Raw genomic sequence first — 24,523 nt, forward strand, 5'->3', positions numbered from 1 at the left:
GAGAGGCGGCGGGTCCGCTCCGACGGGCCTTCCTTCCTGCTGGGCTTTGGCCAGAACATGTGGGGTTCCTCGGAGGAATGAAAACCCTCCCAGACGCCACGAGCTGCCCTCGAGCCCTGGCTTCCAGTGCGGCCAGATTCTGGCTTTTTTTCGAGCGGAGCCTGCTCCGCGGTGGCCGTTCTGCACCGTGACTGACCTGCAGCTCGTGGGAGGCTGTGGCCGGTGGATCTGTGGGTGGGTGTGCTCATGGGCGCCTCCACCCTCCTAGCTGTGTGTCCTCCTGAGGGGGTCCCTGGGGCCCCTGGACCTCAGGGCAGCCCTTGTGGGTGCTGACGCAGCTACTAGAAAGGGGGCGGGCCTGTGGTCCTGCGTCCCCTCCCACAGAGCCCCAATGGGGACGAGCGCGTGTCCTTGCTGCCGGGCTTGAGGAAGCTACGGGAAGGTAGGGCTGCCTTCTTGGTGGCCCTGCCCCCGTGTTCCTTGGGTCCCAAGCCTGGGATTAAAAGGTGGCTGAGCTGCTCAGACAGGCTGCCTGGATTCCTGTGTCCCTCAGAGCTGCTCACCCCGCTTCCCAGCCTCCTCCGCAGGCCTCATCCCCACCGAGGCCAGGGCTCTCCCCACCTCCCAGCCTGGCCCTCTCTGCTCCCTGCCCCTCCCGTGTCTGGGAAACATTTGCCTTCCTCCCCCAGACCCCCTGCCCTCAAGGAAAGCCTCTCCTGACTCTTCCTGCCTGAGACTTGGGGGTAGTTCTAGCAGCTTCTCTGGCCGCAGAACCTGAGGGCCCCTCACCAGTGACCCCAGCCCTCAAAGCTCTTCCAAGGAGCAGGGAACACCCCACCCCACCCCACCTCTCTTCTTTGCCCCAGTAGGATTGTGGGCGGGGCCCTCTGACTGGGCAGGGGCTGACTTCAGGCGTCCCCTCCCTCTGGCTCCCCTCCCTCTGGTCCCGCATGGGGCCCGTGCTGGGGGGGGTGGGGGTGCTAGTTCCTGATTCTTCCATCTTTGCTCTTTCTCAAAACGAGTATTAATGTGGTCATTGCAGTAGACTTCAAATACCGTAGATGAAGGCAGCCCAGGTGGCCCAGTGGTTTAGCGCCACCTTCGGCCCAGGGCGTGATCCTGGGGTCCTGGGATCGAGTCCCATGTCGGGCTCCCTGCATGGAGCCTGCTTCTCCCTCTGCCTGTGTCTCTGCCCATCGCCCCCTCCCCCCCCCTGTGTGTGTCTATCATGAAAAAATAAAATCTGTAAACAAAACACCGAGGAAAAGCCAGCCCCGGGAGGAGGGTGCCCCGCCGTCAGGAGTCTGGTCTCCTGGAGCCCACAACCTGGGGGGGGCGGGGGGGGCGCTGCACACTGGGTTCCTGCTGTTCCTGCGCGGGCCCCGGGGCAGGTTTCCAGCCTCCTGCCTGCCACGGGGTGGGGGGGGGGGGTCAGCGGGGCCGGGGTGTCCGGGTGAGAGGCCGGCCCCAGGGAGCCTGACCTCGCGGGCCGCCCGTCCCCTCCAGGGATCGCCGTGTGCAACATCCCGTCGGCCGCCGTGGAGGAGACGGCGGACTCCACCATCTGCCACATCCTCAACCTGTACCGGCGGAACACGTGGCTGTACCAGGCGCTGCGGGAGGGCACGCGGGTGCAGAGCGTCGAGCAGATCCGGGAGGTCGCCTCGGGAGCCGCCCGCATCCGCGGGGAGACGCTGGGCCTCATCGGCTTCGGTAGGTGCAGCGGCCGGGCCCCGGGGGGCGGGGTCCCCCTTCTCGAGGGAGCTGTGGGGGGGCGGCCCGCACGGCTGGGCGGCGGCCAGGCCAGGGGACAGCAGGGCGCCACTGGGCGATTTTGAGCCAGAAGGTGGCAGGTCGGGGCCTTGGCCCAGAAGGTTGCCCTGGGGGTGCAGGCAGGAAGGGTCCCCCGGAGTGGGCAGGTGGCCCCGGAGCTTCTGGGGGGGTTGCCAAGGACGTGGGGAGGCGCGCGGGGAAGCAGCCTGGTGCCGCCCTGTGGACGCACGGGGGCCCTCGCTGCACGCAGGACCTTGCCCTCCTGCTGCGTCTCCGCCCCGCCCCTCGCCCTTCTGTGACCTCGAGGACTCCTGACCTCCGTGCCCTCGTGCCCTCTGTGCGCCGGGAGGGGAGTGATGCCTCCTAGGACCCGAGGAAGGCCGGAGAACGGGCGGGAAGTGGGTGCTGGGCCTGGCTTCCCCAGGGCTCCCCCAGCGGTCCCTCGGCCCTCAGCTCAGAGCCCGTTTCCAGAAAACCAAGGGTCGGGACCGGCTTGGTCGAGGCAGAGGAGCGGGGTCTGTTCCAGGAGGACGTCCTCTTCCTCCCCAGGATGAGTGTAAGAACCCAGGCCTTAGGGGCATCCCTTCTAGAAGGATGTACAAAGGCTCCTACTGGCTCTCGAGTGGACGCAGCGCCCTCTGCTGGCGCCGCGGGGCCTCCTGTAGCTCCCGTGCGCCCCGAGCCCTGGGCAGCCCCTCCGGTGTCCTGAGGCCAGTCCCGGGGTTCGCGCCCCGTCGGCCCGAGCCTGTGAGCCAGCGCTGCCGCACGCCCGGCCCCGTGCACTCGGACTGGGCAGGTGTGCCCTCGTGTGAGGTCGGCCTGCAGCCTTCCAGAAGTGTAGCCGGACAGGAGGAGGCGCCCCCGCCGTGGCCCCGGGCCGGGCTGGTGCCCGAGGGCAGCCACCAAGTTGGGGACGTACTAGAATTGGAAGGGAAAGCGAGCCAGTGGCCTCGGTACCTTGTGTTTTCAGGCCAGGAGGGTCGGCTTCCGCGAGGCTCGGTGTCGGAGGCGCTAGGGCCCGTAGAAACGTAGAGAACCTCGTGGCCGACGTAGACGCCAGTGAAAGGATGGGGGGGGGCTTTACGGAGGGCAAAGACCGTGGAAAAGCCAGGCCCGGGCAGCCATCCTGCCCTCAGGCCCCTGGAGCCGCAGCTGGAGGCCCCATCTGGAGGCCACGGGCGTGGAAGTGGAGAGGGCGGCTGAGGGCCCGGGAAGTGGGGCAGGGGTGCGCGTGCGCTGGCCGAGGGCTCCCTGCGGCCCCGTGATGGGGTCGTGAGTCCCATCCTCGAGGTCCGTCACGGGGCTGATGCAGCCGATGGCGCCCTTCCCCCCACCTTGTCACCTTGTCAGGCCTCCCTCCCCACCGGGCTGTGTGGCTTGTGTGGCTACGGTCCCTGGTTCCCCGCATCCAAGTGGTGACACTGAAGGGGGCGGGGCGGGCAGGGGGCAGAAGCCCCCGCGGATTGCCCTGCAGCTGGCCCTCTCCAGCACAACGACCTCGTTAAACCTCCCCGCCCAGGCCGTTGCCTCCGTGCTGCCCTCCTAGATTGAAGCGCAGCAGGAGCAGGAGACAATCCACCACCTTGGTGCCCTCGTGTGGGCTGCTGGTTTGGGAAGGGACACCTCCTGTTTCCCTCTCCCTCCCCCGCACCATTGAGCACTGGTTTCAGATAAAGGTGGATTCCGTCCCAGCATCACGCAGACTGCTTTGTTTTCAAGCCGAAAACAGCCCTGGGAAGTAGGGGGCGCTGGCCTTGGGGTTCAGCGGGTTTGTGCAGGTGACAGCCACTTGGGAGCCCGGGGGCTCGGTGTCCTGTCAGGTGGCGTGGGCTGCTGACCTACGGAGCGGGCACGGGGCTCCTCCCCTGGCAGGTCGGGGCCAGCCTGCAGGCCTGAGGGTCGCCTGGCTCTCCCTCCCCGTCAGAGCGCCACCCCGGGCCCGCCGTCACCCCCCACCCCGCCCCCGTGCCAGTCGGTGCTCACGCCGCTCTGCGGTGCTCAGTTGCGGTCAGTTGTGATCACTTCGCCCCTTCCGTGAGCAAACCCAGTGCTGGTTGGCAAGAGAACGTTCTCTGCTACTGCCCTCGGCGTCTCAGGAAAGGAAGCTCAGGTGGAGAAGCCTGCTGCGCACGCAGACACGGGCAGAGAGGAACAGGATGGGGACGGCGTGCTGATGGCCGGGACGGGGGCAGGAAGGGCACGTGGCTTCACTGGAACAGTGTCTAGCTGTGTTGACGTGGGCACACGTACGTCATAGGAACGTCCGCGCGCTCACACGCCCGGTGCAAACAACAAGCCCGGCCTCCTCGCCCAGGAAGCTAAGGAGACGCGCCGGCCGCCTGCACCTCCGCGCCCCGGGCACGGGTTCCTCCGGCAGGTGCAGGCCCCGGGCCCGGAAGCCGCAGGCCGTGGCGGGCGGGACTGCGGCCTCGCTCACCTGGACGCTCTCTCTCTGCACAGGTCGCACGGGGCAGGCGGTTGCTGTTCGAGCCAAGGCCTTTGGATTCAGCGTCATATTTTATGACCCCTACTTGCAGGATGGGATAGAGCGGTCCCTGGGCGTGCAGAGGGTCTACACCCTGCAGGACTTACTGTATCAGAGCGACTGCGTCTCCTTGCACTGTAATCTCAACGAACATAACCACCACCTCATCAATGACTTTACTATAAAGCAGGTAACTGGACAGAGATGCCCTCAGCCCCTGGAAACTTCCATCAAAACAAAAGGGGGGGATGGGAGGTGGCCTGCAAACGCTCTGGTGAGAAGGGAAGGACGTCGGTGAGGAGCCAGCGGGGACCCGTCTCGATGGGGTCTGGCCTCCAAGAAGCAACGGGCCGGTGACCGGTCACCGCTCCAGCCTGCCGCCCGCCTTAGGGCCTCCAGGCCCTCGGGGACGAGCTGCGGGAACGGCCAGGCCCGGCCGCCCACGAAGGAGCCAGACCGCAGGCCTCCCTCCGTGGCGGCCTCTGACGACCTTCCCTTGCTCCCACAGATGAGGCAAGGAGCCTTCCTGGTGAACGCGGCCCGCGGCGGGCTGGTGGATGAGAAGGCCTTGGCCCAGGCCCTCAAGGAAGGCAGGATACGAGGGGCCGCCCTCGACGTGCACGAATCGGAGCCTTTCAGGTGGGTGTGCTGGGCCGTCGCCGGGCGTGCGACCCGAGCTCGCGGTGGCCACCCCTGAGCGCGGCTCCGGCAGAGAAAGCTCGGGACCCCGTGTGGTGGCCTCCGTGCTGTGCCTGGAGCCCACGGGGAAGGGCCAGAGGGCCGCCAGGGGCGTCAGGAAGTGTCTGAAAGGAAGGGCAGCCGTGGGAGGGGCTGGAGCGGAGGGGGCCTCCCGCCTGAGCCCCGATCACTCCTGACGCGGACTGGAAACGTTCTGGTGGGTAGGGAGGTTCTTCAGTTCGCAGCCGCGGAAGCGTCCTACTGCCCGCCGTCCCTCTACGCCAATACCCTGGCCGCTGTCTGCATGGCCACGAGCTCCCTCTTGATGAGCAGGCTGGGGAGGCCTCCTCCACTCTTCTCATTCGCTTGTTTTTCTGCACTTCTCTAGCTTTGCTCAGGGTCCCTTGAAAGATGCGCCGAATCTCATTTGTACGCCGCACACCGCGTGGTACAGTGAGCAAGCCTCACTAGAGATGAGGGAGGCAGCCGCCACCGAGATCCGCCGGGCAATCACAGGTGAGCCTCCAGCCGGCGCCGGGGGTGAAGGGCGGCCCCAGGACCGGTCACACACACCCCCCGGGGGGCGACAGAGGCTTGCTGTCCCCCCCACTGCGGGCACGTGGAGTTTTTAGGGATCCTGTTGATGACAGTTTGAAGGAGCTGGACTGTTAATCCAAGCCCTGACCTTAATTTCGGAGGAGACGGATTCCCCCTTTTTTTGTTTTTGTTTTTTTTAAAGATTTTACTTCTGTATTCAAGAGAGACACAGAGAGAGGCAGAGACATAAGCAGAGAGAGAAGCAGGCTCCATGCGGGGAGCCCGATGCGGGACTGGATCCCAGGAACCCGGGGTCACGCCCTGAGCCGAAGGCAGAGGCTCAACCGCTGAGCCCCCCAGGCGCCCCTGGATTCCCTTTTCAGGCAGCCAAGCGCAAGCGCCCCCACTGTGGGAGCCGGAGGGAGGCTCCTTTCTGCTCCCTTGGGGGCCAGTGTGAAGAGCACAGTACGTGGGCCCCGCCACGTTGCCCCTTCCCTGCAAATGAACGGGCCAGGCCCCTCACTGCGGGGGAAGAGCCGGGACTCTCGGCTCAGACACTGACGGGGCTCCCCGGCAGCAGCTGCTGAGTGTAGTACATCACACACTGTGACCTTAAAAACATACATGATTAATTTTAATCGTCCTATTCCAGGTCGCATCCCCGAAAGCTTAAGAAACTGCGTGAACAAGGAATTCTTTGTCACAACAGCTCCCTGGTCGGTCATCGATCAGCAGGCCATCCATCCGGAGCTCAACGGCGCCACATACAGGTGAGGAGCGGGACGGCAGCGGCCTGGGCTGGAGCCTCTGCCCCGGGAGAGGGGAGCACAGAGAGCCGCAGCCCACGGGCGTGCTCCGGGCCCCGGCAGTGCAGTCCTCACCTCTTCTGATGCCCGATTTCTATGGAGCAAACACAGCTCTTGGGGTACAGCTTAGAATCGGGGTTCCTATTTATAAAGGTGGGAATGGGAGTGCATTCCCCAAAGGGTGCGAACACCGAGGAATCCCCCGGCGTGCCAAGCCACCCCCAAACCAGAGGGCTTCTGGGTGAGAAGTCCCGAGATTTCCGGGGGAAGGGGCCTGTTGGTGAATGTGTTCTCTAGTCTGACTCTCCTGGCCCGGAGCCCGCAGAGCCCCTAGAAGGGAGCAGGGTTTCAGGGGTGATCGTTTCTCTCCCCCCAACACTGCTGGGCTTACAGGGAAGTCAGTGTTCCCGCTTTCTAGAAGAGCTGCAGCCTTGAATTCCAGGACGTTTTTGTCCTGCTGTGGCCCACGGTTGCCCCATTGCTGGCAGGGTGCACGTCCCAGGGCAGATCGTTCTCCCCTGGGGGCCCAGCCTTTGCACAGTGGGACGTGCGACGTCCACCAACACCTCACACTCCCAGCTGTAAAAGCCAAAAAGGGCTCCAGCTACTGCCTCATCTGCCCTGTTGTGAATCACGGCTCTGACCAGCCCAGGGCCAGGCCGGGGAGGTGTAAATGGATTTAGCATGACAGGACCCATAGGTGAAAGCTCGGACTCTGCGGAAGTCATGGGGTTTTCGTCCTGGGTCTGCTGGCTTTGTTTACATTGCGGTTTGGCGTGTTCTAGTAAAGTCCCACCCATTTTGACCCTTCGAATAGTACTTCCGTATCATTAACTTGAACCTGCCTCCGCCCCAGGTTCCCAGTTCCTTATCTGGCAGCCTGTCCTTTAAGACATCTTAAGTCTTTCCATTGACAAAGACTCTGTGGCCCTTGGTCTTGGGACTGTAGCTCACAGGATCCCTGTTCACCCGCATCCTGGAGAGTCCTTGATTTCTGACCAACCAGTGAACAGTTGTGACAGGCTGCAGGTTGGGGAGCCAGGGGTGAAGGGTTTAACTTGAATGGAGGAGGAGTCTTTTCTAAGGCAGGTGCTTTAGAATGAAGTCTGTTTTATCCTAGAAATGTTTAAATACACGGACTCGCATTTGCATAGGAGCCATATGTTCTGTGGGTGGCTTAATGCCACGTGTCCTTGCACACACACACACACACACACACACACACACAGCAGCTCGTGTGCCTACATCGTAAGACGAGCCCATTGCCGGCTCACCACCCCCCCCCCCCCCCCCCCCCCCCGCTGCTCTGTCCCGTTTCACATCTCAGGCCACAAGAGCACATGACTTAGCTCACCTAGGGAGCCACATTTAGTATCGGGACTTCATACTCTCTGTTGGGAAATCATTAAAAGCATCGATAGAACTAATGAGTCCTTTTAGGGCAACTGGAAAACTTGGGAGTGTGTCTCTTTTTGTACAAAAGGTTTCCCAAATGCAGTGCAGTGTCCATGGATATAACCGGGGCTATTCCTATTGTCTGAAAGCTACTAAGTTTGTGCTAGATTTTTTGTTCTTTATGGATTAAAATATCAGCGTTTTATTAGATTTTCCGTGTAGATTTCTTCTTGCTTTGGGGGTAAAGAGACAAACCCACCCACTAAAAAAATGACCTTTAGTAGGCAGAGCTGAGAGCTTGGCCCTGCCTGGCTCTGGACTCACTCTCTCTGGCCCTCTCTCTGTCTGCTCCTCAGATACCCGCCAGGCATCGTGGGTGTGGCTCCGGGAGGACTTCCTGCAGCCATGGAAGGGATCATCCCCGGAGGCATCCCCGTGACTCACAACCTCCCCACAGTGGCACACCCTTCCCAAGCTCCCTCTCCCAACCAGCCTACAAAACACGGGGACAATAGAGAGCACCCCAATGAGCAATAGCAGAGAATGACGAACGGTCATCATTCAGATAAACCTGGGACCAAGAGACAGTGAAAAAATAGATGAACTGAGAAAAGGACTTGGACCGTCTTTTGAACCGATTCCGGACATATGCATCATTGACGTTGCAGTGTTGAGAGAGCTCGAAGCCGAGGCGTGGGAAGGCTGAAGCTGTCATCTGGTCACGGAAGTGCGGAAAGACTAGGACGTGATTTATTAACGACCAACTTCTGTTCTTGTGTGTTACGTTCTTCATCTGTGCATCAAATCACAAAGAATAAATAGATCCTTTTCCTTTATCAGCCCCTTGGGCACAGCAGGTCCTGAACACCTTGCTCTAGAATGTTGCATCAGGAATTCCAAACGTCAAATAAAAAAAAAATACTAAGAGGATATCCCCCTCCTATGACTCTAGTCCCTTTGGTCCATGGGGGCTGGTGACCTCTTTTGCTGATAGGAAGATTTAAATTACTACCAAATGGGGAGAAAACTGTTTGCCCGTGTTAGACAACTGCGTAGGATCGAAGACCGTACAGGCTCCTGTACAGAAGTCTCTCCCATCTGAACTGCATACTGAGCGGGCGAGTTGGTTCTGAATTCAGTAAAACCCTCTTGATGATGCAAAAAAAGGAAACAAAGAAAAAAAGAAAAAAAAAGAAAGAAAAAAAGTATTAAGTTTCACAAGCTGTTTGTACTCAAATATATTTTCTCAGTTTCAGATCCTCAGCTATTTTATTGAGTGGAAAGTCTTGAGCTAAAAGAGTTCAAGAAAAATAATGTTGCATTTCCTTATGTCTCAGGAAACACTTTTTATGGTAACTTGTCAGATTGTCTATGAACAAACCCACTTTTTTAGACATTGATAAATCTTCTTTTCTTCACGTGATATTTTATACAAGAACACTTCAGGTGTGTTATTAGATGTGACTGATTTTAACAAATCCTATTAGATTTGTATCAACTAGTTACATGTTATATTCATAGTCTTTTGTGAATCATCGCCTTTTTGTTTAAAAGATGGCCTATTTTGAGCCTTTGTATAGGTACATTCCTGTTTTTGTGACAAAAAAAAAGCAAAAAAAAACGACAAAAAAAAAAAACCTTTAAAACTGTCCCAAACAGAAAAATAATGGCTATCGGAAGTGTTTTGTTTTAGTGTGAGTTACCGCTACTGTGTCTGTTTATTGTAAAGGTGGACATTTAGCGTTCAGTGCAGTTTTCAATAAAAAGTAATAAAAATTTGTTAAGTTCTGAAATTCAAGTACATCTCACCCAAGGTAAAAATTCTCTACTTGAGATGTTTTAAAGGCAACTACATTCTCAGCCAGTTTTCAACTCGTGGTGAAAGATGCACACTCCTCCATCTGCCCCTTCCATAACCAGACTCAGGAATGCGGGTGATTACCTGTGACACCAGAAAACTGCCCGTTAAGTCCATCTTTATCAAATCATGCCATCCTTAAGATGAAATATAGTGGGTTGGAATGGAACTAAGCGATTCAAGAAACAAAATTGGTCAAGTTAAGAGTTTTGATTTTAATTTACCCAAAAGCAAAATTACCTGGCTCAAGCATTAATGCAGGAAAGGAAGTGAATCTCAAAATTCTTTTAAATGATATTTACAAAGAAATGTTGCAAAATACTTAACATCAGCCATTTCCATATGTTAAGAACTCTGTTGATTTAAAGGATTTTCCTTCTTAAATAGCATTAAACCCCTTTGTACTAGTGGTATCCGCAAGTATCCGTCAAGTCCAATTCCAGGTACCCAACTCCCCGTCACTCCTTTCCCCTCCCCTTCCTAGGAAGAATAGGTGTGGGAGGGGGTGGGGAGGGGTAGGATGGGGTTTCTGAACATCAACCTCCTCACTCATTTGAAGGTGATGGTCCTATCCCAACCCCCCTTACCCCCCAGAAAAAAAATACATAAAAACAACCACCTATGGATAGAGATTGGAGCACATGGTTACTCCAGGAAACGGAATGGGTGCCTAACATCCTCTTCAGAGCCAGGATATTGTCAAGGAGGGCATGACACATGCACATAAAGGAGATCCCCAACTGCCTAAAGAAAGCAGTGTCCCCTTAACACAGATGGAAGTCTGGGACACGATGAGTCAAACAACAAAAAGGCCAGTTCAAATCCGTGCTGCACCTAGGTTTTGTTTAATTAGAACAGAAAACACCATACTGTATTGTCCCTAAAAAAGGAAAAAAAACCCGTAAGGTTCAAAGTCCATACAGTTAAGGTATTACTGTCCAGAGTCAACCAAGACCTCATCTTTGAGAAAGGACTGCGTACTCTTATCTCGGGACAATTATGGCTGTTTAATAGTTCAAGAGCTTAACATAGCATTGATTCACCAACATTTTGGCCTTACCAGCCAGTCTGCTATAAAAACCATTTAAAGCCCCATCCCTGTCTGGAGCCTAGGAAATGCAATGTCCTACCTTTCCCACAGGGAAGAATGCTGTACCTGTTCGACTAGGTGTGGTCAGGATCACTGATCATAAATAAATAAATAGAGGCACCTCGGGGGAAACAACACTCAGCAGACCACCACACCCAGACTAACTACTGAGCCTAGGAGATTCCTGGACAGCATCGACTGCAGTGTAGACCAGAGTGACTGACTAGATGCTTCTCTCAAACATTTCTCTTTGGCTTCTTCAACCAGGAGGGTAGTTTTGCTTAACAGCAACTAGAATAGGATCTGTGCCCACTAAAGAATTCTTCCTACGTATGGAGAAAAGTTTATAGCGATGCTATGCTAAGAAGTCAGAACAACAGCCTTCTAAAAACTTAATTACTGACCAAAATGAGAGTCGACCAGAGAGTCAATTTGTAGGGAAACCTAGCCACATAGAACAGTAACATTTACCATTACTACACCAAAATTCATTTATATGGAGTCAAAATTGCAACAAGTTTCCTGCAAGTTTTAGCATACAGTAGAACTGATCCTTTCATCCTGGGAATATCTCCATGTGCTGCTCCAAGAGGGGAGACATGACATCTCATGGGTGTTTTCTATTTTTAGTAATTCCAGCATCAAGTTAGAGCTTGTGTATACATTTCAAACACCATCTAAACAGAATTTAGAAGAAAACAAGCAAATATTTAAAGGTTTTTCCACAGCCTTTTCATCAAAAGGAAGGAAAAGTGTGTGTGTGTGTGTGTGTGTGTGTGTGTGTGTATGCATGCCTGCGTGCGTGTATGTGCCTGTCGATGTCTCTGGGGCTGCTTTCCAAATTCCTTGCCACATTAATAGTCTACAAAGTGCTTATCAGGACACTAAGTCTTTTTTGTGTTCCTGAGATAGGTCTGAAATTTTTACCCAGTATTGAACATATACCTGAAGTGGTCAAATAATACTTTTTATAAAAAGATTTCTATCTAAGATTATAGTTTTAACTTTTAAATAAGAATGGCCACAATTAACCAACATGCAAAAATTCTCAGACTACTCTGAGAAATTCATTATACAATGCATTTCCACCTTACTGCATTTTTAAATCTTTATTCTATACTTAACTGATTCCCAATTAGCCCAAGCAAAGGCATGCCTTTCTAACATGATTTGCTTAAAGCAGAGTTGATGATAAAAGGAAGAATCCAAAGACCCTCTGCATGGCAATTTGGGAGTGTGATATTGTCAATTGAATCAAGTGCGCAAATTTCACACAATTCATTTAGTTACAAGTGGGCCTGCTCTCTAGGCACTTCCCTAACTTCCATCCAGGGAATGACGACTCACAGAGAGACAGCCACCCGGACTCTGGTAGAAGAGCCCTCATTTTAAGGGCACTCTTCCAAACAAATAAATACCTAAATACTGAAAGGGAGCATATCAGAAGCTTAAAAAAGACGAAATAGAAACCAAAACCCTTTCCAAAACAAGGGAATGACGTCTGTATGAAGTTCACTCACACAATTCTTACTTCCTTGCAGTTTGTTCCTTAAAGATTTGACTTCGTTTTATTGGGCACGACGGGGACTAAATAAAATAAAAGCTTGTTTTTATTTTTATGTTTTGCTGTGGATAATTCGTACAAAAAGTTTCCAAATAGCTAATGAGCTCTAGTGAGACTCAACATAAAGTGGATCTTTTAAAAGGAAAGTAGAATGCCAGGTTCTACTTTAAAAGGTATCTCAAAGGAACAAAGAGTCATCTGCCATGTGCTTTTGGAGGTGCCCGTGCTGGAAAAAACTTCTCAATAATATGAAGATGCTGGTACAACTTGTCCTATTACACAACTTCTTACACAACCACATGCGTTACATTTATAGACAGATTTACAATTTGAAAGGAAAAAAGTTCTGTCTTAATAAAATTAGGTTTTTTCTTTTTTTTTTTTTTTTACAAACTGTAGTCCAAACAAAGTTCTCCATCTCCTCACACAGCAGATACGTCCTCTCCATTGGGTGTGGATGAGAAAAGCCTTCTGGGCAGTTCCTGCCAGATCTGGTTCCTTCCATGCCTTGCGCTCTGCTTGGAACGTGCACCACACTAGCTTTGGGGTCACCGCAGAGCCCATACCCTAGTCTTCTGCTCTTTGATTTTTTTCATTCATCTTCTTCATCTTCATCTTCCTCTCCATCTGACAGGGATGTACAAGGCCGGATCTGTCGGTAGCGGTCAAGCCACTTCTCTACCATCTGCGTGACCAGGGGGTGGTTCCGCCGCCGGGAACTCTTCTGCATGGCCACCAGCACCCCCCCTTCGGTCACACAGCAGTCCAGCCACTCCCTGAGCAGTTTCTCTTGCTGTTCCTCATTACCTAGCTTTTAGAGGAATGTGAAGAAAAGAGAAAATAAGATCACAGATCAGAGAACTGTTAGGAAAAATTCAATGAGAACATAGCTGGTAGGATCACTAACGAAAAGGTCAAAGCAACAAATTTCTCACGTGGTTTCAACCTCTCAATTTTATGATTAAAACCCAGTTTCCTATGGTTAAACAGAAAGTCATCAATGGGAAAATGTGCAGAAAAATCTCATGGGGGGGACCACCTATTAATAATGAGTTCATCTGTTTGATAGAAGAGGAAAAACCCAATGTTACCTAATAAACTGATCTTGGCAAAGAAAAGGCTAGAAAAACAAAGTCTCAGCTTCAAACACGTGACAAGGTAAGTTTATTCAGTAAAGTATCTACAGAATGAAAGTATAAAAATTACGGTCTACTTTTCTTAATGTCATGGTTATAAAAGTTTTATATTATTAGTATATCAAATAAAAAAAACAATAATTTTGTAAGAATATGGGTTTCCTGAGAGTGTTCTTTCTGCGCATCTTTGCCGCCAGCCCTGCCTGCCCACCTCCCTCTCCCTTGCAGCTGCACCCATCTCTGAGCCAGTGTGCCTGCTTCCGCCACTGCTCCAAGTACCTAGTCTCCACACCAAGCAGCCAGTGTTCCTCTACCAGACAGATGGTCTCAGGCTTCCCAGCTTCCCAAAGCCAAGGTTTTAAAAGGCTACTGGCAAGCCCCTTGCCATCCCTAGCCCCTCAACCCCCTTTCCCCACAAATCACACCAGGGCGCTGCAATACCCTCTCCCTATGGCTTTCTTCTCTCCCTCCACACTGTAAGACTCTCTTCTCTTGTGGGTCTTATTTCAGCAGCAGCACCTCCTCAGATGCCTCCTGTTACCGCCAGGTTTCAATCATAAGCCCCAGGAGCGCCCCCCAATCCCATCTTTCTAGTTTTCTACTCAGCACCCGTCACTGCATCAGGGCTGGGGCTCTTGTCTTCACATCACTGCTGCATCTCCACCCAACAACCTACAAAGCAGCTCAGGGAAGGTAAAAGTCCCGGCCTGGCTGACCAATACTTCCAGAAAGCAACGACAGCCAGGCCCAGATTCACTGGTAGAGCCGGAGGTGCACAGAACGCCACTCCTAAAAGATGTTCCCAGTTGGGTTCTGGGGCAGCATCACGGCTTCAAGTAGGTTCATGGGGAAGTCGTGCCTCTTACCTCCTGAGCGGAGAGAAAGTGCACGTGAAGTAACTTCCTCTCGCTGTCAACCAGAGGCAGGAACGTGATGGTGACGTCGTCATCTGTGTTCAGGTTAGCACCAGCACCTCGGTTGCCGTAGCCGTCGTTCTCCATGGCAACCAAAGCAGAGAAGTGGCCCCTTGTATAGCCCAGAGCAATCGGACTTTTCCAACAAAAACTCTGTTCCCACAACAAAGGCAAATAAACACCTGGAGGGAGGAAAGAAAGTTGCCATGGGATTATCAGCATATAGCTGCAAGCTGCATGGTAAGTAACAGGAGACTTCTAAAATACTCTTGAATAATGGCTTACCTTGAAACCGAGTATATCCTAAAGTTTCTCCCCGGAAACTTTTATAATATTTTACTCCATAAACTATAATTGGTCGTCTAAGAATATGTGCAAGTACAAAAATGTGTGTCTGTTCCAAACTTGCTCCAGGCTGTACAGAATAAAATAAAGAAAGCAATTTCTCTTTAAAACATTTATTGCTGCCCTGGAAAACTAATGTGCAAAACACAATGCTGCTCCCCTTCAGTACACGAGATCAATGCTTTTTTTTTTTTTAATTGATAATACTGTCAAGCTAAAGAGGCATTAACTTCTTCAAATAGCAAAATCCAATGAAATAATAAAAGAAATCTGCGAAGTCTACGTATACAACTCTCTTTCACAATCCAAACCCAAAACCCAATGGATTTGGTTAAATACTGATCCCAGGAACAAGAGATTCAGATAGTAAGGCAGTGGTGGCGTCATTCCATCCTTGCTGTCACCTGTCAGAGTACTGCACCTATGACAAGGTCCTCTCCAAGTAAAAAGATGAGCTGTTATTTCACACAAACATAAATGGCAAGAATACTAAACAGGTCTACTACCATCCCTCTATAACAATTCTGACAACACATTTTCAGGAAGTACATGTTGCTGATGTAAAACAGCCACTGTGCCAGGGTTCAAATTAATCATGGTGCTTTCTGCAAAGATAAGGAATGGTTTGTTGTGTGTATATTTGAACATTACAATTCAGCATACTGAATGTGCTTCACAGAATAAAACTAGTATGAAAGCTAGAGTCTAAGAGGAACAACCCTACATAATTCGTTTTTATAAAAAGTCCATTCCCAGGTTAATTTTAAAGAAATCCCTCCTCCTGTCAGCCATGGCACCTCCTTCTTGGCATATATCACATGGAAAGAGAGCCTCACCCCTGGAAGTCTCATGAAGATCCCAGCTTCACCCTCCAGGCCTGACGGCAGACAGAGCACCAACACAAGAGTGCCTACCTACCATCAGCTCAATGGTCTTGGTTAAGTGCCCCTCAGACAGAACAGGAGCTAACCAGGAGGTAGATAAAACAGGCATAAAGCCACATTCCTAAGAGGACAATATGAATGAAGAGCAATCTGAAAAGGTAGGTGAATGCTTAAATCATCATAATGACTTTCATTTTCAAAGTTTCTAATCACTTCATGTGAGTTGCCTATGGTCATAGTGTTGACAGCAGTCACGGCCAGAACCCAAATCAAGCCAAATCAAGCACAGTTTCATGTCTACCACAATGTTTCCAACAGTTTACGCATATATGTAGCCTACGCTTTTCACAGAAGCAACATGCCTCAAAGCATTCTTACCTGACTAGCGAGAGAGAGTATAAATGCCCAGTCTTCTTGCCACTGTTCTTCTCTCAAGGAAAAATGTAAACCAAAGCTCTGAGAATACCATGATTCCCAATCTTTCCAACGTGTATAAAACCTAAAAAAGCAAGATTGCAAAAGATAAGCCTTCTATAAATGTTCTAATCATTTATTTAATGGAGTCTGTCTTTAAGCAATTCCTGTAAAGAGAACAGCAATTTTATTAATCTTACCCAGTTTGCAATATACTTTCAAACTAAAAATGCCTAGCAGACATCATTTAACACATTCTCACACATAATTTAATTCACCACCCAACATGTTTTCACCAAAACTTTAAATATTAGTGATAAGAACAATCAATTTCAACTGTCTACTACTGGTTTAAAGGTTAAAAACCAAAAAGCAAACACTCAGAATCATCTGAGATGCTGGATATAAAGATGCTACATTTCTACATTACTATTTAGTATTCACTACTTGATCACTGTGTAAATAATAAACTAGAAATAGCCCATGTATTCACAACAGTATCAAAATCACTTCCAGGGCAAGGCCCTAAATCTTTCTGACTCTATGAAGGCTCAGAAAGATGAGGAAACCATCAAAGAGAAATCTGAAGGTAGCAGAGTTGGTTCATGAGGTTTAAAGGAAGAAGCCATCTCATCTCCAGACATCAAAGTGTAAGGTGAACTGACAAGTGATGTAGAAGCTACAGCAAATTCTCCAGAAGATCTAGCTAAAATAATGAATGTAGGTAACTACACTAAACAAATTTTCAATGTAGATGAAACAGCCTTCTATAGGAAGAAGATGCCTTCTGGGACTGACATAGCTAGAGAGAAGTCAGTACCTGCTTTCAAAGGACACGCTCTCTTGTTAAGGGGCTCATGCAGCTAGTGACTTTAAGGGCCATCCCAGGGCCCTTAATAATTATGCTAAATATACTCTATTTTAAAAAAAGCCTGAATGACAGTACATCCATTTACAGTATAATTTACTGAATATTTTAAACCCACTGTTGACACCTACCCCCCCAGATTTATTTAAAAAAAAAAAAAAACTCCTTTCAAATTATTACTGCTCACCGACAATGCACCTGGTCACCCAAGAGCTTTGATGGAGATGGACAATCAGATTGTTTTCATGCCTGCTGCTAACACAACATCCATTCTGCAGCCCATGATCAAGGAGTAATTTCGACTTTCATTATTCCAAGTAAGCCTCTAGCTGCCATTCCACAGATGGATCTGGGCAAAAGAAACTGAAAAACTTCTGGAAAGGATTCACCATTCTGGATGCAACTAAGAATGTTCCTGATCTAAGGAAAGAGGTCAAAATATTAACATTTACAGGCGTTTGGTAGAAGCAGATTACAACCCTCTGGATGACTTTGAGGGGTTCAAGACCTGAAAGAAGGAAGTAACTGCAGATGTGGTGGGAATAACAAGAGAACTAGAATGAGAAGTAGAACCTAGAGATGGGACTGAACTGCTGCAATCTCCAGACACAACTTGAACAGATGAGAACTTGCTTGTGATGGATGAGCAACGACAGTGGTTATTTATTTATTTATTTATTTATGTATTTATTTATTTTGCAAAGGAATCTAATCCTGGCAAAAATGCTATCAAGACTGTTGAAATCACAACAAAGGATTGAGAATATCACATAACTGAGCTGATAAAGCAGCAGCAGGGTTTGAAAGGACCAACTCCAATGCTGAAAGGAATACTGTGGATAAAATGCCATCAAACAGCATCACGCACTATAGGGAAATCATTCATGAGGAGTCTATCAATGGAGCAATCTTCGCTGTAATCTCACTTTAAGAAACTGCCACAGCCACCTCTACCTTCAGCCACCAGCATCCTGATCGGCCAGGAGCCATCAACCTTGAAGCAAGACCCTTCGCCAGCAAAAAGATCGGGACTCAATGAAAGTTCAGATGATGGCTGGGGTCTCTCAACAGAGACCTTAAAATTAAAACGTATAGTTTTTTTTAAGACCTAATGGCTACTGCACACTTGACTACAGACTATAATATACTGGAAACATTAACTTTTATACGCACTGGGAAACCAAAATATTCCTTTACTTGATTAAAATATTCACTATTGCAGCCGTCTAGAACTAAATCCACCTATCTCCAAGGTATGCCTGTACATATTATACATCCAATCAGGTTACCATCTAGGCTTGCCAGCTAGGAAGCGTTTTAATTTTTTTCAGGTGACCTCAAATTTTTCCTCTTTTGTATTATGCTTTGATTTATAATTTAGCTATCAAAAAAGTGATCAAATTGCTCTCATTTTCAAATTCTAGAGAGTACTTTCATTCAGTAGTGTTTACGGTGTACTTACTAGGTCAGGCTACTGGAGGCACTACATCTTCCACAACGAAACACAACAAAATCTCTGTTCTCATGGAGTTTATGTTCTAATGGACTTCACATAATCCCTAAATACTCACAACAAAATTTACCTAGTAAATGCTCAGATATTACATAAGAGGTACTAGGGTAGTAACATCTTTTGGATTAAGGCCGTTATCATTACCGTGTTCAATTAGGTATGGGGGGGAGCATACTTTAATTAATTTAGCTTCTTTCACCCTCAATTTTTCTCACTTATGACAACTGAGACAATGTATATACAGAACCAAGAAAATACCATTAAGTCAAGACCAGTCATATACCTGGTTGGATGCTGGGTAAAAAATAAGACACAGGTTTCTGCTACTATCTGAAAGTTTGCTTCATGCCCCTTTGCTTTTATGAAAGACCTACATTAGTACCTGTTCTTGCTAGCTGAAAAGAAACCTGAAGAGGATTTTCACTTCCACGAGATGGTAATTGCATCTTTGCTTTATGCCACTTCAGCTGACAAAAGGTTTCCCAGGAATGCTCTACTTTCAGATAGCAGGAAACCTGTCTACATAAAGGACATTTCTGAGATAACTAGAAGATATGATATGGACTATAAAATGGATAACAGAGTCCTTGCTGATTTTCTTAGATGTGGTCCTGTGGACTCAGCTGGGTAAGAGACTATCTTGGTTCTTCAAAGATGCACACTGATTTACTGATGGGGAAAAAAGCATCATGGTGACTTTAACTGGCAAAGAGAGTTGCTTACATATGTAGAAGCAAAGCCCATATAGATTGTGTTGTTGTTGGGTTTTGTTTTGTTTTTAAGATTTTATTTATGTACTCATGAGAGACAGGGAAAAAGAGGCAGAGACATAGGCAGAGGGAGAAGCAGGCTCCATGCAGTGAGCCCGATATGGAACTCAATCCTGGGACTCCAGGATCACGCCCCGAGCCAAAGGCAGATGCTCAACTGCTGAGCCACCCAGGCGTCCCTGGGTAAGTGTTAACAAGTGGTCAAGCCAATGAAGGAAACCCTGAGATTTGTTGCATTGATATATATATATTTTTTAAATTTTACTGTGGATTTCAAAATTTGCAAAATAAAATGTAGTCTGAAGACTATGTGCCCAAGGAAGGAAAAAAATCTTGTAATACAATGCCAACATAATCTTTTAAATTTAAACAAAAATATGAAATAACACTTAAAAACATGAGCAAAGATCTTATCAATATTTAACTTCAAAAGTATCTATTTAAAAGCTCAGCATAAAGGTATAAAAGCCAACAAAATGTTTCACGTGTCTCAATGTGCAAAACCAAAGTTTTCCCCATAGCTTCCAAAGTAAAGGTAACAGGTGAAAAGTATCCCAACAGTATAAGGAAATGATTCAGCAAGAGAATGCCTGGCTTTACACAGGGAAGAACACCAGCTCACCAATGTGAACAGTCATGCAGGCTGTCATGCAGGGCTTTCCGAAGCACCGAGTCCTTGTCATAAATGCCCCAGGTAGCTTGTAGCACTGAATCAAGTAAGCAGTCTCCTGCAGTTCGGTTCCAAAGCGCATACAGTCGACTGTCCAAACGCGTAGCCAATTCCAAAGACCAGTTTATAATTGGAGATTCTTCTTCTAACTCTACACAAGGAATTGGAAGTAACATGTTCATGTTCATGCAATTTAGAACTACTCATTGGAGGAAAGAATCCATTCTCTGGATGTTGATAAGCTTATGTATTATTTACCATTAAACACATAAATAAATCTGATCAATTCAAATACAAACCTTCTGAGTAGCTGAAACATCTATGGCTCTAGATTAAGTTTTTTTTCTCAACTTCTATATTCTTTACAACTTATTTGCTAAGAATGTTTAACAGGGAAATATACTCATTCTAGAATAGAAGGAGAAAACCAAGGCTTAAAAACTTTTATACCTTTATTTACTCCATCACCATTAAAGAGCCATGAATGAGCATTCTTAACTTTTTTTTTCCCAGTTTTATCAAAAGATAATTAACAGAATGAACATGTTTAACAGCACAATGTGACAATGATCTTAAGGACTATACATTTTCAATTAAAGTAAAAATAAAACAAGTCAACCATACACTGAACTGTTCCAAGCCTTACAAAGCAAAGAATTAATAGAAATTGAACTAAATCACACTCATTAATTCCACACTTACCTTTCTGAACATCTCTATCAAGCACCTCATCAAATAGTTTTTCTTGGACTGTTGGAGGCAAGTCTTCAATATCTACAAAGCAAAAAAAAGACTTAAAAGATCTTCTTACGTCTCATAACTTAATAAATTTGATACGAGCATCTAACAGTGACTTCCTCTAAAAGAATTCCCTTGCCAAGGTGCCTGGGTGGCTCAGTCAGTTAAGTATCCAACTCTTGGCTTCAGCTCCTGGCTTGATCTCAGGGTTCTGAGATCAAGCCCCATATCAGGGGCTCAGCACAGAGTCAGCTTGAGATTCTCTCCCCCTCCTCCTCCCTCTACTCAGGCTTGCTCACTCACTCTCACTAAAATAAATAAAATCTTAAAAAAAAAAAAAAAAAGCCCTAGCCAGTGAAGACAGTCAAGTGCCTTCCTGTAAAAAAAACATGCATGTATGTGTGTGTAAATATAATGTAAAAGATTTCCTTTCTGTATGTCATTATCAAAACTGTTATCTAAAAAATAATAAAAAGAATAATATTTAGACCAATAATTGCATACAACTATTGTCATAAAAAGAAGAGATAATAATGTTGGTGAGGATATGGAGAAGGGAACCCTTGTGAACAGTTAGTGGAATGTAAATTGGTATAGCCACCATAGAAAAGTGGGGAGATTCCTCAAAATGTTAGAATAATCATGATCCAGCAATCCCACATCTGGGTATATATCCAAAGGAAATGAAAATTGGATAATAAAGAGGTTCTGAACTCCCATGTGTGCTGCAGCATTACTCACAATAGCCAAGATATAGAAACAATCTAAGTGTCCATCAATGGATGAATAAATAAAGATTGAGGGAGAGGGGAAGTATAAAAATGGAATGTTATTCAGGCAGGTAAAAGAAAGAAATCCTGCCATTTGCAACAATATGGATGGACCCTGACGGCATTAGGCTAAGTGGAATTAGCCAGAGAAAGACAAATCAAATACTGCACGGTACCATATCCATGTGAACTCTTAAAAAAAAAAAAAAGTTAGACTCCTAGAAACAGGGAAGAAAGATTGCCAGGGGTTCGGGGAAGTGAGGAAAAAGAAAGATTGGTAAAGGGGTACAGAAACTTTCAAGCTATAAAATGAATAAGGCTGAACACCTATTGTCAAAGCCATGGTAACTGAATTTTATAACAAGATGTTATATAACTGAAATTTGTCAGCAGAGTAGAACTTACATGTTCTCACCAAAACAGATAAATGAATCAAACATGTGAGACGATAGGTGTGTTAATTAACTAGATGGGGGAAACTCTTTCACAATGTATGCATATACGAAATCACAATGAATAACTTGAAATATTTGACAATCTTATAGGATAATTATCCTTTGGTAAAACAGAAATAAAAGAAAAAAAAAAGAACAGGGCTATCTGATATTCAGATTGATGAAACAGTAACAACATACAAATATTTATCTGCCCTTGACTCGCTGCACTCTCAACTTCTACTTAGGCCTATTGTTTTCAGACTTTAGAATCTTCTTATAAAAGTTAACGAACCATTAATTATTGGTACACACGGATCTCTGTTTTTGTCATCTTCCTCAAATTCTCCATGCTGTGTTCTCTTACTAATGGAGTAGTCTAGAGTAAAAAAGCATTACCCTAAAAAACAATTTTTTAAAAAATTTAGGCTATTTTCAAGTCAAAATAAAAATCCAAACATCACCAGAATAAGCTTAAGTGTACAGAGAAGGCATTTCAAATGAATTTTGTCTGATTTTATTTTTACTCAAGAAAGGCAGACCTAGGCAGAGGGAGAAGCAGGCTTCCTGTGGGGAGTCCGGTGCAGTACTCAATCCCAGGACTCCAGGATCACAACCCGAGCCAAAGGCAGAGCCACCTAGGTGCCTGAACTTTGTCTGATTTTAAAAGGCTTAGTTATCGGGGTGCCTGGGTGGCTCGGTCGGTTAAATGTCCATCTCTTGATTTCAGCTCAGGTCATAATCTCAGGGTCGTGAGATCAAGGCCCATGTTGGGCTTAGCATGGAGTCTGCTTGTCCCTCTCCCTCTGGTCCCCCACCCCCACCCCGCTTGTGCTCATGCTTCTCTTTATCTCTCAAGTAGTCTTTTTTTTTTTTTTAAGGCTAAGTTATTATCTTCCTACCATTTGTAAATGCCCCTGTTCGGGTCAATATAAAAGCTCAAGACACTCAGAAGCAAGAGGAAAGCTTTGTTTTAGAAACTTCTGATGTTTGGTGCATTTATTCAGTGTCCAAAGACAAAAAGCAGCCTGGAAGACACTTCCGATAGTCTGAACTGAAAAATGAAAAGCTGCCTCACAGACATAGTAGAAATTAATATAATGAGTGAAGAACATAATAATAATGACACTTTCAAAAGAATGCCAGTATCTGATTCAAATAATCTCCACCCATCAAAAGCCGGGGTTCTAATCCTATCTACTAATACCAATAACCAATACCTCTGTAATTTTAAAACAAGCATGAAAAAGGAAAAAAAGTACACTGATAATGTCCTAAACTAAAACTGAAGAGAAAAATAAATGGGTAAAACAGATTTTTAAAAACATCTAAGGCCCACATAGAAGTCAGTTATTATCAGCTGCTACGTTCCTAACAGATCTGAAGGATAAGTTCCCGAGGAACCCTTGTACTGGTCACCTGCATGATAAATAGGGTAGTCAAATAATTTAAAATGTACATAATAGGCTAAGTTATCTGCTTTCTAAGAGAGACAATTTCACTCACACATTTAAAAAAAAAAAAAAAGAATTCCAATAAAGTGAAAATTTCTTTTCACATTGAAATTTGGAGTTACCTGCTGGCAACGTAAATGTTACAAGGTCAGTTAGAAAATAGCAAGCAAAATCCCCCTTTCTCTGATGAAGAGAGGCAGCTATCTCTCGCCGGATCTGCTCTGTCAGTTCAGGACACACCATTGCTGGAATACACTTTGCTGCTTGTTGAGACACCTTAAATACAAAAGAAACTTTCCTCTGCATCTCATTTATCATTAAAGAAAGCAGAAAATAACAGTATTTAAGAGAAATTACCAAACCTTCCCAGTAACCCAGGATGTTGTTTAATTTTTAAACAGATTAGGGATTATTTCCTCACCAGTGGAAGTATGTTCCAGTACACCTTTCCAGGAAAATAGCCAGAAAAACACTTTACCTTCTAACTCAGGAAATTCACTTCTTTAGGAATTTATCCCAAGGACATATATAAAGATTTATGTAAAAATATACATAAAATGGTGTTGTTCACAAAGGTTCATCCTAAGAGAGGGAGGGAGGACAGAAAACCACCTAAGTAAGACTTAGCATCATGCCTGCCATAAAAGTATTCTTAAAAAACAGGAAATTCCAGCTCATGGAGAAAGAGGAAAGTACACACACTCTTCTCCTGCTGGGTTAAGAATACTTCAAGTACCCCAATGTGGAATAAAGAAAGCATGATATTTTTAAAGGGTTAGTTTCCACTGACCTCAAATCCCTCCCCATTTGTTATAACTCTGAATATTTAAAAAAGCAGTTGGGCTTCTCCAATTGTAGAACAGACAACAAACCTTTGAAGTACAGCCAGCCTGACAGGAATGAAACGTGAGCAGTGATATAGTGAGCGCTATGATGGAGAACTTCTAGAAAGGGCATGGCTTGAACTTTCCTTTTCTTTCCTTTTTAATGATGGATTTGCAACGAATGATGCAAAGATATAATTTTACTTTTAAGGTGTATTCCTTTTATGGAGCTCAAGAAATACGCATACAAAGAATTCTGAAATCAAAGGTAAGTATCTGCTAGAGAGGAAATAAGTCTGGTGTGAACCAGTCTCTGTCACTACAGACCACAGCCACAAACCTGGACAACCTTCCCAAAGGCAAGTTTCTAGTCACAAGTGGAGTTTGGAGCATATGTACCAATAAGCCAAAGAGTCAGCTTTACTATTAATGTCATCTATATAATATATGGGAACAATTAACTATAATTTTTATTAAGGTAAGTAAACAGCATTTCAAAACCTCTGCATAACCAACACAAGCATCAGACATCATATCGTGAAAAATCCTATATGAAAACTCAGTTTTGATAAATTCTATTGGCCAGGATTACCAGTAACAATG

The 24,523-nt window shown here is 47.0% G+C and overlaps 2 protein-coding genes across 22 annotated transcripts in view; one reads left to right on the forward strand and one right to left on the reverse strand.

Annotated features, from left to right (window-relative positions):
- The window catches only part of CTBP2 (C-terminal binding protein 2), a 157,230-nt gene extending 147,777 nt beyond the window's left edge, over positions 1–9,453 (forward strand). For all 11 annotated transcript variants that reach the window (XM_072804942.1, XM_072804946.1, XM_072804943.1 and 8 more), the window contains 6 exons: positions 1,507–1,713; positions 4,234–4,448; positions 4,767–4,897; positions 5,325–5,452; positions 6,126–6,243; positions 8,031–9,453. In XM_072804942.1, coding sequence (XP_072661043.1) covers positions 1,507–1,713; positions 4,234–4,448; positions 4,767–4,897; positions 5,325–5,452; positions 6,126–6,243; positions 8,031–8,211 — 980 coding nt within the window. In that variant the 3' untranslated portion in view covers positions 8,212–9,453. The remainder of the gene's footprint in view (positions 1–1,506; positions 1,714–4,233; positions 4,449–4,766; positions 4,898–5,324; positions 5,453–6,125; positions 6,244–8,030) is intronic.
- A 274-nt stretch (positions 9,454–9,727) lies between these two features.
- Positions 9,728–24,523, reverse strand: part of ZRANB1 (zinc finger RANBP2-type containing 1) — a 57,232-nt gene continuing 42,436 nt past the window's right edge. For 4 of the 11 annotated variants that reach the window (XM_072804952.1, XM_072804954.1, XM_072804956.1 and 1 more), the window contains 7 exons: positions 23,219–23,372; positions 20,403–20,474; positions 19,653–19,851; positions 15,844–15,964; positions 14,522–14,651; positions 14,189–14,418; positions 9,728–12,997 (listed from right to left, as the gene is read on the reverse strand). In XM_072804952.1, the coding sequence (XP_072661053.1) occupies positions 12,779–12,997; positions 14,189–14,418; positions 14,522–14,651; positions 15,844–15,964; positions 19,653–19,851; positions 20,403–20,474; positions 23,219–23,372 (1,125 nt within the window). In that variant the 3' untranslated portion in view covers positions 9,728–12,778. Of the gene's footprint in view, positions 12,998–14,188; positions 14,419–14,521; positions 14,652–15,843; positions 15,965–16,934; positions 17,168–19,652; positions 19,852–20,402; positions 20,475–23,218; positions 23,373–24,523 lie in introns of those variants that run through there. The other 7 variants (XM_072804958.1, XM_072804960.1, XM_072804959.1 and 4 more) reach the window with 5 other exon arrangements.

This window comes from Canis lupus, chromosome 29, assembly GCF_048164855.1.
Source record: "Canis lupus baileyi chromosome 29, mCanLup2.hap1, whole genome shotgun sequence".
Taxonomy (NCBI): Eukaryota; Metazoa; Chordata; class Mammalia; order Carnivora; family Canidae; genus Canis; species Canis lupus.